General features: G+C 42.1%; 1 protein-coding gene across 6 annotated transcripts in view; it reads right to left on the bottom strand.

Annotated features, from left to right (window-relative positions):
- The window catches only part of DOCK3 (dedicator of cytokinesis 3), a 496,213-nt gene that overhangs the window by 6,118 nt on the left and 475,447 nt on the right, over positions 1-14,648 (bottom strand). For 3 of the 6 annotated variants that reach the window (XM_074198051.1, XM_074198053.1, XM_074198055.1), the window contains 3 exons: positions 7,312-7,430; positions 5,693-5,780; positions 72-194 (listed from right to left, as the gene is read on the bottom strand). In XM_074198051.1, coding sequence (XP_074054152.1) covers positions 72-194; positions 5,693-5,780; positions 7,312-7,430 — 330 coding nt within the window. The remainder of the gene's footprint in view (positions 1-71; positions 195-5,692; positions 5,781-7,311; positions 7,431-14,648) is intronic. The other 3 variants (XM_074198056.1, XM_074198054.1, XM_074198052.1) reach the window with 2 other exon arrangements.

Raw genomic sequence — 14,648 nt, 5'->3', positions numbered from 1 at the left:
TCCCATCCTTGTGGCTTACTGGGGCCTGAGAGCAGGGATTACCCGGGGGGACCTTCTGTTAGTTTTCTTACCATGGGGAAGGCTTCGAGGAGGCACTGGTGGGGCCAAAATACTCCCCACATGGGCAGACAGCAATGGCAGGGCCTCTCGGGTTCCACTGTCCAGGCTCCAGCTGCTGGGGGCTGTTGACACAGCTGAAGGATGGAAAAAGATGGAATTGCATGAGGTTACATTAAGAGATGCACTCATGGTTGGATGGCTCATCGTAAGGACTGGCTCTTCTCCAGCTGTGAGTTGGTGCCATGATTTCTGAGGCAGTACTGGGCTGCCTACTCAGGTTGAAGGCAGTGACCTGAGAAAAGGAATTTGGCTCAAAGGTTGGGATGGCATCCAGGGGGTGGTTTAGGGTTTTTGAGGACTGGCAACATCCTCAAGTATACCAAAATTTGAAGGATTTTTAAATGAAGGGAACAGAGAGAAAGTATGACAATGAGCAACTGGTAGCAAGCTAACCCAACTGAATTATTTCCCCCTGTTATATTAAGAGGAAGACTATGGGTTTTGTGAGAAGATAGGGGTTTCCTACCTTTCTGTTCTCCCAAGAGTAATGGCAACAGATGCACTTCTCTCCTAAACTGAGGCCCATACATGAAAATAAAATTTAGAACCTTGGCACAGAAGGAGTTGCTGTCTTCTAACACCTCACTTTCGATCTGTAGCAATGAATAGGGACAAGAAGTCTTTATTTGTGCTGGGCAAGAGCTGACCAAGAAGATGTGCTGCCCCAAGTTTGGCATGCAGCTGCATATGCTCTTCAAAATCTCAAGTAAGTTGTAGAACTCTACTAACTCCTCATCCCTTGTACTTGGTGGTTTCCCCAGAAAAGGCTTGAAGTTAAAGAGATATCTTGACAGAGAAAATTTGTAGCTTGGTATCTTATAGCCTAATTCTAACGCAGGAGGACACTGTTATGGATGCCTTTTGGGCACTATCTGGATCTAATAATGTCAAATATCACTATTCTGTCCCTTCAGGGGTAGGCAAACTATTGATAATGACACCAAAATATACAATTCCAGTTGAGCAAATGAACTGAACAACAAAGATGCTGGTGGATGGTCCAGAGACAGATCCTTGTGGAGTTTCCCATATGAAAGGTACATTGATGGCTTTGAATTCTGTATGGATGTCTAGTTTGTGTCTAGGTTCATAGAATCTTATGAAGATTTACTTGTGCCAGCAGTTCTATTTGCATTTTGTCACACTGTAGAGTCTGGATACCAACCCAAGGACAGATAAAGAGGTCATCAAGGAGGCAATGTTGCTTTCATATTAAAAAATACTAGCTCCCTTGCATTCTCCTTTATACCTAACAAGTATGGAAGTAAGGAAGAGAAATAATGAAACCTAAAACCCAGAAATAGTGATACCTAAAACCCAGGAGCCTGTTTTTGTGGGGAACAGGGTGGCACATGATACTGGGGAATGAATATTACTGAGAAATAATCTGTCTCTTCACCAATGGTAGTAGGGAAACAGAGTCTCATTGTGCAGGGCTAGACTTATCAAAGGATGCCAACAAAAGACAAAAACCACAAAGAGGTACAACATGCTTCTTTGGAGCATGGAAATAATTAGCAGCAAGAAGGATCCTGAAAACTATTAATATATTGACAAAGAATCTCAAAATAAATTTAAAGATGCCATTTTGATTCCTTTCAGAGCACTGAATTCCCTAGTATGATGGAGTAGAGCCTCAGATGAAATAGGAAATGGTTTCCCACAGGAGGTACCACAGCACAGAAGTTCCTGGAGAGAACTAATTAAAAGTTGGTTTAGGAAGCTACCGTGGCCTAAGTTTGAGTTTTATTTAAGACAATGAGGAATCCCATTCCTCTCCTTTTTCTTCAAGCTTAGTTTTATCCTCAGCATTGGCTGAGTGGGTCACATCATCATAGAGGTATCAAGGCAGAGAAGGGAAGATCAATGTGGGAAGCTCCCAGTCCTACAGCATATGTCTGGAAAGGTCAGAAAGCAGGGTTGTCTTGGTTGTTTGGGAGGGTGGAAAGCTATTCTAAGGTATTTGATCAACTACAGGTAAAATTTAATTCAAGTTTTTTTTTGTTGTTTTTTTTTTTTGGTAAGGCAATGGGGTTAAGTGGCTTGCCCAAGGCCACACAGCAGGTAATTATTAAGTGTTTGAGACCGGATTTGAACCCAGGTACTCCTGACTCCAGGGCCGGTGCTTTACCCACTGTGCCACCTAGCCACCCCTAATTCAAGTTTTAACATTGCTTTTATGGCTCAAGGTCCCAGAAACACATGCCTACATTATACTATCAACAAATGACAGCACAAGAATGATAAGGTGAACTTGGAAGTTTAAAATTTGTAATCAGAACTTGAGTAATGGTTGAAAGGGAATCATTGAAGTCACTTCATATGGAACTGGGTATTTTTCAGCCTTGCTTTTCTGGTTGAAGCCTTTTAAGCATCCTTATGGGTCACTGACACTTAGTACAAATGCTTCAGAACCAGAATAATAAAGAGATTCTATGATGGAACCAGTTTTGTTGTGAGGAGAAATAGGATTGAAACAATTCTGGCATTTCCATTTAGATGGAAGTTGAGCTATAAAGGGAACTCATTTTCTAAGCTTCCTCTGCCTCTCAGGTTTGCCATGAGGATTACTAGTGTAGTGTGCATGTGTGAGCACCAGTTGGAGAGCCTCCTTGCCAGAGCGGCAGGGAAGGGAGGCAGGAAGACACATCTTCCCATAATACTTTGGACTAAGGTTATATGCTTAGTTAGACAAACACCAAAATAGCACTGCTAGGAGAAAGAACTATGAAAAAGAGAAGTGATAGCTTTTGGAGAGAGGGAAGAGATAAGGAAAAATCATAGACCTGTAGAAGTAGGTGGGGGTGATGGCAGTTGGACTCCCTGTGAGGAGTGCCCCAGAGAAGCAGATACTGTAGAAATCTTCTGGAAGGGATAGTGGTGGGAGTAGTGAACAGAAAAGCATGAACCAGTGCCTAGAGCTGTGAGAGCAACTGAAAAGAGGGTCTTCTTTTCTTCCAGGGTTATGCCAGTTAGGCTTGGTACATAAGATACACCTTTCTTGCACACTGTGTAGCATCTTGATTGTAGAAAGCAGCTATCTTGTATGTAGATTATCTTCTTATAAAAGCAAGTTAATCCAAGTGGTTAAGTCATGGAAAGTTTAGAGCTTATCAGTTTTCCCCCTCTCTGAGGTAGTAGTTTGATCCATTTGGGTTAAATATGAACACAATGGAGAAATATTCTGGGTTCCCTTTATCCAGGTGTTCTAAGTTGGTGAAAGATGTGAGAAAGGCTTAGTCTTGGAGTCTTCTTAGGCACCTTCATGCTGGCTTTATGGCAATCAGGAAGGAAGGAAGGAAGGAAGGAAGGAAGGAAGGAAGGGAAGTGACTATCAGGATGACCAACCCAGAGTTTTGAAGATTTCTTCAAAGAGATGTCCTTTCTATGACTTGCATTGCTGAGCTCCAGAATCCAATATCTACAGATTCACTGATGGTCATGTATTGAGGCATTTATGCATTTTTTAACATCCAGATGGACACCTGTCCTTTCATTTTATTCAAAGGAACAACAACAATGAGAAAAATAGACGACACTTGTGGAGGTGAGGAGATGAAAATGTGAGGACAGCCTCAGAGGGAAAAGTAGTGAAGGAAAGGGGAATTTCATGGGAGTCCTGACAAGGGCAGGAAGGAGGAAAAGGAGAGGATGTTAGGGCATCATAAGCTAAGGAAAATCCCCTGTACTCAAGATCCACTGAAGCACTATGCTAGAAAAATGAGTCATTTACATGTCCTCACCCAAAGATAGGTCACCCTTAGTTGAGGGCCATCCATGGAAAGAGGCACTGGAATATATATTAGAGACAGTTACTTCCAAATAAATTTACCACATATAATGGACAACTGAAAACTAGCTTGGCCTTTGATTCACTAAGAAAACTCAGAAGAAACAGATTGGACAATTAGTATTAATTCTTGCAACTTTCCCTCAGGAAAACCAGGATACTGTGGGGAAACTAATTGAGAAGGCATTTTGACCTCCTAACCTGACATAGCATCTGTCCACAATCACTGTGAATGTCCCAGCCACTGGCATCCAGTACTGGAGGTCGTTTTGATTTGGGTGGCTACAGGGATGGTCAGTCCCACAGTTGCTGGGTTCCCCAGTGAACCTGCCCTATTCTCTGGTCTACGCAACTTTGCCTTTCAAGACTATCTGCAAGGTTCAGGAAAAGCTTGCATAGGAGGGCATCTACGATACACTTTGAGAAGGAGGGGAAGACTGTCCTGGGCTAAATTATTCTGACTATGGGGGTGATTAGAATGGTATAAATCTATTGAACTCAGTGACTACCTTCAGTCATTCAATCAGCTTCTTGATTGACTGACTAAAAGTGAACTGGAGGCCACAGAAGCAGGGAAAGGGATATAATTTAGCAAGGGCTCATGGGGCAAGTCCTTGACTGGAGAGTAAAGACTGTATTTTTATCTGGCACCATGGCAAAGCTGATTAAATTGAGCTACAGAGAGAATCACTATAGGTCATAGCCTGACCTAGGGAATGGAAAGTTGATAGAGAAATTTAGAAAGTTTCAGGGCACCTAGTATAGGACAACCTTTTTTATAGACCTGCCAGTAGCCTCACCCCAGCATTTGGCTTTTGATTGTATACATTTGATAATCCTTTTAGAAAGTATTCTGAGAAAACTCATTGGGGTATGTGGGATAGGTGGGTAGAAGGGAGGGAAAGGCAGGTGAGAGAAACAGGAATTTGTATCTTGATATGGTGGCAGTTGAGAGATTTTTTGAATTCAGGAAGGCAAGCAAGCCCAGGGGCAAGGAAAGTTTATGTGTCTCACACGTTCAGAAATACAGAATTGTTAGAAAGTGGTAAAAGACCAGGCCCAAGACCTGAGGAGAAGGTCTCCTAGATGAGCTTCAATTAAAGGAAGCTGGTGCCTGGGGAAGCTGACAGGGCTCAAGGCCTCAGATGCAGAATCTCTCATATATGCCAATGGCTACAAATGTTATACTTGATTATAGAAGGTATTTCTTTAAAAAAAATGAACACATTCCTCCTGTCTTCTATGGGATGGAGGGTTGACTTAAAGCAGTATTCACTTTAAAAAAAATTCCATATATCAAATTTGTAAGCTGTTTGGCTAAGTGAGGACTATCATTAACTCTTCAAAGCTATTCAAATTTGCCAGAACCATCTGCTAGGGTCCAAAGTCATGGGTTGGATAGCAGCATGGCAGTAATTTTCATATAGCAGTTGAATTCTTTCTTAAATTTATGAAGACTGGACACTAGAAATGGGGGGGCAAGAAGTGGTTAGGGTCCCTCTGAGAGCTGGACACACAATGTGGCAGGGAAGTGACTAGAGCCTCTCTGTAGGTTAGGCCGGAGAAATGAGAACGACTCAGACAAACTCAAAGGAGCCAAGCAACATTGGACATGGGTAAATAATGGTTACACATGATGGTGAGGTCCACAAACATTCAGATGCAGCCACAAGCCAAACTGAACTCAGCTTTAAGCATCTAGGCAGTAGTGCCTGGTCTGGAGAGGCCAACCATTCTGGGATAGGGACACACTTAGAAGAGAACATGGAGGACAAAGAATACCTTTTTCAGCAACAGATAGATTAGGGTCACTGCAGGGTTTACAGGGTCCAATCATTTGCTGGAACAAAGCTCGCTGGAAATTTGGAGGCTAAGAGAAGAGAAAAAAACCAGAGAGAGAGGTGAAAACCAATAACCATGATCTCGTGCAGTCCTTAGGCTCCAGGAACCAGTTGATGAATAAGAAAGGTCAAAATCAAGTACTTAGACCATTTGAGGCTGGACTTTGGTGATGTCCTCAAACCACCTCACATCCTCTCCACTACTTAGTTATATAAAAAGAATGCTCTTGGACTTCCCCTCCTCCACTGCCTACCTGAAAAATCATGAAGCGAAAGTCACAGTGCACCTGACTACTGAACTTTTTCTGTTTGTGATCATCATAATGTTTAAACCTACCTTAGTTCCACCTGTCAGCTTGTTAGGAGGAGGAGGGCTAGATGGGAAACAGGGAAGGAGCTTGCTTATGTGGTCCTGGGGCATCTTGCTTTGATGGGCAACATGACTGACAGTTATATTATCATATGGGCCAGTCAGGGGAAAGGGAGAAGGAAGTTCTATTTGCAAACTGGTTCTCCTTTCCCAGGCAGCCCAGGAGTTGTGCCACAGGTCTCCTGGAGAGTGAAGGAGAGTGGCAAGGGATTGGAGTAGGGACTGATAATATCTCCTGTCTCAGGTACCTCTGTCAAGAGGAGTGTTATGGAAACAGAAGAAGAGGCAAGATGTCATGCTGATCCAGTGCAGGGAGGAATATGTCTCCAGGCCTGCAGACCAGAGTCCTGCCAAGGCCTTGTCATGGGTAGTCAGGGCAATCAGCTCGACTGTTGGAATACAAGGTGAGTCCAATAGGCCAACTAGATAGACGGACAAATGCAAAGTCAAGGATACCCATAGACACACAAATACCTACATAGGAGCAGAAACTGCCTAGAACTTTGGTGCTTTCATAATTAAAAAAAAATAACTAGAATTTCTCTAGTGCTTTACTGTTTGCAAAATGCTTTACCAATATAATCTTTTTTTTTTTAGGTTTTTGCAAGGCAAATGGGGTTAAGTGGCTTGCCCAAGGCCACACAGCTAGGGAATTATTAAGTGTCTGAGACGGGATTTGAACCCAGGTACTCCTGACTCCAAGGCTGGTGCTTTATCCACTATGCCACCTGGCCGGTGCTTTATCCACTACGCCACCTAGCCGCCCCCACCAATATAATCTTATGCGATGCTCATAACCACCCTGGGAGGGAGAGGGGGCTATTATTTTACAGATGAGGAAACTGAGGAAAATGGAGGCTACATGACTTGCCCAAAATGTTAAATCAGGATTTGAATTCAGGTCTTCCTGACTTATGTGTCTATATATTATGCTCCCTTGCCACTTTAACAGTTAACTTCTGAGGACTTTACCTCACATATGTTATGTAGGGGAACTGCAAAAGAATGCAATCTTGTTCTAAAAAGACAGGAAAGGGAGATTGGCACAGATAGGCTACTTTTTAGGAGTTCATAACAGGAAAGAAGACGATGTGAGATGCTGGCACCACTGGCACCCAGCTGGGACCCCTCTGCCTACCCCCTTCCCCTAAGTACAGCCATGCACATGCCCCCAATAAGAGCTCCGCTACCTGTCCATGCTCCATGACTGCGGCCGGATACATAGCGCTGCTTGGCCGATCCCGGTGAGCAGGCAGCAGCATCATCAGCTCCCGAGAGTGGCGGTACTTATCTGGCAGAGAGGGAGAGCCTGTAACCAAGTGAGAACAATCACGCACAGATGACAAGCCACACACAGGAGGGTCCCAAGGAAGCCAAGCATCCCAGGGCCTTGACAGCTCTCTTGGGTCTCAAGGGAGGATGCTCTTCTTAGGAAATGCCATGGAGGAATGAAATGGGAATCCAGGCACCACATGAGTATGGGTGGAAAACAGATCCCTAGGATGGTAAATCTAGCAGTTCATTGCTGGGGCAGATAGACAATTCAGGCTGGGCATGAGGGTCTGAACATTGACTCCCTGATTTAGTCCAAACAGTTCTGCATCACCAAATGTAGCATGAAGTCTCTGCTGACATTGATTGCCATATCAGTTAAAGACTTGGGGTCCTAGTCCTGCTGATGGGTTGTGTTGGGGGCTCAGGGAGGGGCACAGGGTGAGTTCACAAAGACAGTGTATGATGAGAAAGTCACATAAAGGGATGGAAAGACACAGACCACATATTCACGTGTTCTTTTAATTTTTAAAAGCAATGCTTTCCACATACTTACCTACTTCAGAGAACCTTGAACTTGCCTTCCATTAATACCCCAACCCTTCTGTGTTCTGACCCCAGTTAAGTGAGCCTGAGTTGCTACCTGCTTCAAGTCCATGAGTGTTTTGGGATCCCTGGGCAAAGATGTGGGGAGGCCTGTTCTAGCATAATGCCCATTAGCAGTATCTACTGCAGGGCCTAGTATGTTTATAAATTTGATTTATTGCTTCAGTGCCTCCAAGTCAATGAAATCATGATATCAATCTGAGAGCTCTGGGCCTTGAAAATGTGCTTTACGGTTTATTTGGCTCATGACCATGAACTCTGAAGGAAAGACTTTTTCTGCTCTTCTTGCTAAGTTCCCCAGCCTCTGCACTAATTCCCTGGAGCCACTGGCTTTCAACATAAGTGACAATTTGGATGGGGGCCCTGGGCACAGCTCTCATCAATTCATGTTCCTTGAGCAAACACAGGTGCATTACCTGAGACTCATTCTCCCCAGGGAGAGGGTAAAAAAATCCTGTTACAAACAACTGAGATTAGCCTGTGATGAATAACCTCTCAACGGCCCTGAATATACTAGACTCCTGGAGACACACAAAGAGCAATTAAAGAGGTGCCTGCTACCTGGGGTTCTTTTTAGAAACTACCAGTTGGTGTTGGTTGGGACTGAATGGACCAGTATCCCTGGAGATAAGAATTGGCTGAATGAAGCCTCTCCACCTGTGCTTGGCTGTTTGCCCTGAGTAAACTTGAGTGCTAGCTCTACCCTATGAAGATGGATGGGGAGTGGCTTCTTTCCCTTGGCACCCTAAGGCCAATACAGAACAGCTTGTGTTCTTTATCTAGCTGATAGCTGAAATCTGGGGTTGCTATGGGCAAAATCTTTTCTGTGGGGACACTCTGTCTCTGACATCACTGTCCAAGCTTTCCTTTGGTTGAGAATACAGTTAACTGGACTGAGGTTTTGATAAACCCTTCCAAGTCAATTTCTTCTAATTATCCTTGAGAAATTTCTCATCATTTTTTTTTTGGTTCATGAAGGTTCAGTCTTTTGAGCAGTAGCTTTTTTTTAAGAGTAGAACATGAGATGATATTAATGAGAATTTATTAATTAATGTGTGTATCTTGGAATTAGTACCTGATTTTCAAAAATGTGGATAGTAATTAATACTATTTCATTTTTATCTATTCCATTATTTTCATTAGACCTTGCTCCCCAAGTACAGAGAAGTCCTGGGAATATTTAGCAAGCCCACCAGTATTCCTACAGTATTTTGTTGACAAGAAATTTAGTATTCCAAAGTATTACTTCCTGCATATCTATGGCCCCCTTCCCATTTCAATAATAGACAAACTAAGGCACAGACAAAAACAGAAATCTGAGTCTGGAAATGAAACCAGGATCATAGTCAACTGTGAATGTTATTATAACTAAAGAATTTTGTGTTTGTGATGGGTGAACAGAAACCTTCAAATTCTGGTCAAGGAAGAAGAGTAGCCAACTGACCAGAAAATATAAGGGCAAGTCCAGAGTTTTGTGCTCTGCCCCAGGTTAGATTGGAAAGATGGATAAAGCTCTTAGTAAGGGCTTAGTGTATGCCCTCCATGGCCTGTCATTGTTCCCAACTTAACACTTAATGAATTTTGCTCTCTGAGAACCCTGAGCACTCTCTATTTTTCCAACTTTATTTCTCCTCCAGTATTATGCCCATCACAGGTTTTATCTAACAAATGAAACCAGAAAGATGATGGCAAGTTACTAAAAACAGTTTTATGCCAAATAAAGTCTTAATTAAAACCAGAATTGCTGTTCATTTGATTCTTTGCATCAATAAAGGCTTTGTTTAGCTAGACTTTTCACCTAGATCAAAATCAAGGGAAAGGTAAACTAAAGACTATAAGCTTGAGAGTTGGTTTCCATAAGATTTATCCACCAGAGGGGCAGCTAGGTGGCGCAGTGGATAAAGCACCGGCCTTGGAGTCAGGAGGGTTCAAATCTGATCTCAGACACTTAATGATTACCTAACTGTGTGGCCTTGGGCAAGCTACTTAACCCCATTTGCCTTGCAAAAGCCTTAAAAAGATTTATCCACCAGAGGGAGCTCTTAACTTAAGTTTTGCTTAAAAAGCTTCCCATTCCTTTGGTTTCTGAAGCAACAAGAAATCACCTTGGAGTTATTAGTTGATGATTTTGGGCCCAAATAACCACAGGGAGGGAAGAGTTAAATGTCCTAGGTCCTAGTGTAGTAAGGAGAAGTGTTTACTGAAGATATGACATTCCTGGGGGGCTTGCACATGACTACCTGATTTGGGGATTCTTTTCATTCTCACCTTGTAAGAAGCAAGAATTCCTTTACTACTAATCTCTTGATCATGAAGACTTTTGATCAGATTTCTTTTGTCAAGTCTTTTTAGTTTCATCTAGAGAGACTCTAGACTTGCCCCCTTCTCTCTACTATCGTGTTCAGAGACCCTCGTGGCTTTGTTCTCTCTGATGGGTGCCTAACCCTGAAAATGAACCCCTCCCCCCCTTCTTTTCCCATTTCCAGGCTCCAGAAAGCTTCTGACCACTGTTAATGTTTCCCAGAAGTTCATCCTAACCGATGACTTGTGGACCCTAAAATATTGTTATAATGACTCTGAGCAAAAAAAGAACTCAGCCAAGCAACTCAGTCTCTGATGCATGAGAAAAATGGGCAGTGGTGCCAACTGGGGTTTTTTATGAAGGTAGGAGAAAAACATGCCCATTAATTTAAAAAGACTCTTCCCTTAGAAGCAGCTACAGTATTGGAGATAAGTCCTTATTGGGCTTTATTTAGCTTTGCATGGAACTGCTTCTACCAAATGATGTCAGTCAGGCAACTTTTGTCCTTTAGGCTCAGGGGAAGGTAGTATAGCAAAAGTATATAGTAGTAGTATAGTCAAAAGACCAATGGATCAGAACCAGGAGAAAGTCCTGACTATTACACTTGCTAGCTGTGGGACCTTGGGTAAATGAGAGCTGTTGCTCAGACTGCAGCTCCCCTTGCCCCCATACTCCCCGCCATCTTACCTACCAGGCATGCACTCCCTTCACCTCTAATCCCTCAATGCCTTCACAGCTCAGCTTGAGCATCACCTTTTACATAAGGCTCTTCTGATCCTGCAGTGGTTTGTACCTCCTCCGCTTCCCCAGGCTCACCACCTCCTATTTATCTTGTATGTGCCTATATGTGTATATGCCTTCTCTCCGCATATAGATGGCTCATTTTTTGAGGACAGAGACTGCTTGGTTTTTTATCTTTGTATTTCCTGTAATATAGCAGGTTCTTAACAAATGCTTGCTAATTAAGTCATCTCTCTGAACCCCAAGTTCTTTGTCTATGAAATGGAGAGAAATGCATGTACTATCTACTTCATAGGTCTATTATAAGGAAAGCAAGTCTTAAAGCTCTCCAGATAACAGGGGAATAATACTTATTTGGGTACCATTTCAATTGGCTTCTATTAATATGACAGTCACAAAAGTCACTTAGGTTGGAATAAAAGTGCTTCCAAATTAAGGAGATACAAGCTCCTCAGTTTTGATTCTAGTTTTAAAAAAAATCACAAAAACAGCTAGACTGTGAGTTTTATAAGGACAGAGCCTTTGCTTTATCTATTTCTGTATTTCCTCAATCCCCAGGACAGCATGTACTCAGCACTTATCAGAATGGAATTGAGTTTAAAGACGTCTTTCCTTTACCTTTCTTCTTTTTCTTTTCGACCTTTCTGAGAGAGCCCAATGCATTTCCTTCACCTACAAAGACTGCAGTGAGATTTGGAAGGGCTGAGCATACTTTGGGTAGACAGTTCATCCCTTTCTTAGGCAGCTGTAGAATTGTGGATGAAAATCTATTATTTGAGCCTGTGTCTAGGGTAGTTTAATATGCTGCAAGTGCTGAACTCAACTTTTGGCTCAGAATATAATTTTTTTCAAGTTTTTTTTCCTTTTTCAATGGAAAATTCACTTTTTGTTTCATTATTTCTTTTTAATACTCATCATTTTCCCTTCTCCCTGTCCACAGTTTCCATAAAGCTATGGATCATAGGATCAAATTAAATTCAACAAATATTTATTAGGACTCAGGAATGAGAGGGATCTTAGAAGTCACCTAGTTCAATCTCATTTTACAGAGAAGAAAATTGAGGCCCAAAGCGATGAAACTACAATCTTGCAGGTGGCAAATGTATCTGAGATGAAATGGGTGCCAGTCTTTGATTCTGAGGCCAGAACACTTTTTAATCTATCATGCTAAAATCATGGAATTAGATCTGCTGTTGCCAATTAGCTTTTTTTTAACTTAAATAAAAGAAAATCTCCATTTTCATGAATTTCTCAGGTTCTTGTTTATATTTTATCATCTGTGACTTCCTAGCAGGGTGATGATTATTCCTGCTTCTACCTCCCCTTCTCTTCAGTCTGGACCTCTTTGACTTACAGTGTTTTATTTCCCAATCCTGTAAATGACAGCTATAGTTCTCTTGCCTTTTTTGCTTCTGGCACCCAGTCCTGGAATCGGGGAAGAGAAGGAGTTCTGGGAGTGAAATAAAGCTTGAGGGATGGATTTGAGTTTCTTCACATGTTCTATACTAATCTCCTCATCTTTCCTTTAAAACCTGCCCTTCCAAACTTCTCCATTTGAGAATCTCAGAAAGAAAAGGCACACTGGAAGCCATTTAATTTGCTTCTTGAGACATCAGCTGATACCTCAGTATTTTTCCAGTTACCCAAGCTGGACTCTTCACAGTGTTTATTCTAAACCTTTTCTTTTTTTCCTTAAACTTCCTATGTTGGCATCCTACCCTCACAATGAAGGATTTCACTTTATATTGTACTGAAAAAATAAAGGCTAGTGCTGTGAGCTCCAACTCACATTCTGTTGACATTACCCCATTCTCTCCTCTTTCATTCTGGTCTCCAATGAAGAAGTGGCTCTTTTCTTTGCCTTGATTCCATATCTTCCCCCTTAACTGTCTTGAACTCTCTTCTCCTTTCTCTCTTCATTCTTTCTTGGTACCTTCATCAAATACTCGAAAATAACTCTCAGATCTATTTCTCTATCCATAATCTCCTGCCCCAAGTTTCATCCTCACATCATCAACTGTGTATTTATTAGACAATTTAAACCATATGTCCCATTGGCAATTTCAGTTCATTGTGTCTAAAACAGAACATATATCCTTTTCCTTTACATCCACCTTTCTTTTAAACTTTTCCTGTTCCATCCAAATGTACCCCCAAATTTCTAGTCCCCAGAATCATAGTCATACTTCAGTTCTTTTTTTTTTAGGTTTTTGCAAGGCAATGGGGTTAAGTGGCTTGCCCCAGGCCACACAGCTAGGTAATTATTAAGTGTCTGAGGCCAGATTTGAACTCAGGTACTCCTGACTCCAGGTCTGTGCTCTATCCACTGCGCCACCTAGCTGCCCCCATACTTCAGTTCTAACTTAACCCAGGTATTCAATCAGTTGCCAAATTTTGCTTTTATCTCCATAATCCTTTTTGTACCTTTCCCCTTCTTTTTTTTTAAGGTTTTTGGAAGGCAATGGGGTTAAGTGGCTTGCCCAAGGCCACACAGCTAGGTAATTATTAAGTGTCTGAGGCCGGATTTGAACTCAGGTACTCCTGACTCCAGGGGCCAATACTCTATCCACTGTGCCACCTAGCTGCCCCACCTTTCCCCTTCTTTCCCCTCATATAGCCATCATCCAAGTTCAATCCCTTATCACCCCTCATCTAGACTACTGAATTAACCTCACAATTGGTCTCTGTCTGAAATTTCTCTGAACTTCAATCCATCCTGCAGACAACTGCCTAAGTGATTTTTCCTATGGTACATGTCTGTTGATGTGACTCCCTTATTCAATAAGTCCAGTAGTTCCCTACTGCCTGTAGGATCAACCTAGCTCCATTTAAACTCTTAAGCCTTACTACACATTATTCCCTAACATGTCCAGCCAAAATGACATGTTCTATTCCTCACACAACACTCCATTTCCCATCTCTGCCTAGTTACCTTGAACTTCTTCCTCAGCTCTGCTTTGTGGAATATCAACCTTTGTTTCATCAAGGCTCAGCCCATACATTAAGTCCTTCCTGATCCTCCTGAAGCTAGTGCTTTCTCCTCAAAATCATCTTGTAGTTACCTTGACTATAAATGCTTGTTGTTTGACTGACTGGGAATCTCAAAATCCTTTTTTTCCTGATTCTTTATTCGCTTGCCTCCCTCATCTAAAAGTTGTCAAGTCTTGACCATTCTTCTCTACAATATTTTTATCATTATGATCTTCCTCTCCATATTATTAGTATAACTCCAATTGAGGTCCTCATTGCCCCATAACCTGTACCATTAACAAAAGTTTCCTAACTAGACGTTCTCCCTAAAGTTTTCCACCTATCCTAGACATCATTTATATAACTGCCAGAGTAATCCACGGTACATCCGAAATAGCCCGGTTTAAATAGCTTTAACTCCTTACCTGACATCTAAGGCCCTTCACAATGTGGCTCAAACCCATCTTAATATTTATTACACTGATATTCCACTCTGTGACTTTAGTACTTCAGCCAAGAAGACAGGAAAGACATGGAGGAGAAAAAGGGCAGAGCAAGGTCACAACCTAGCTTTCAGATGGGCATTCTTCCTCCTTGGGTTTGAAGTCCCTCATAATCTGATTACCAATTCCCATT

This window comes from Macrotis lagotis, chromosome 8 (assembly GCF_037893015.1).
Source record: "Macrotis lagotis isolate mMagLag1 chromosome 8, bilby.v1.9.chrom.fasta, whole genome shotgun sequence".
NCBI lineage: Eukaryota > Metazoa > Chordata > Mammalia > Peramelemorphia > Peramelidae > Macrotis > Macrotis lagotis.
This window is presented reverse-complemented; position numbering and strand designations above follow the sequence as displayed.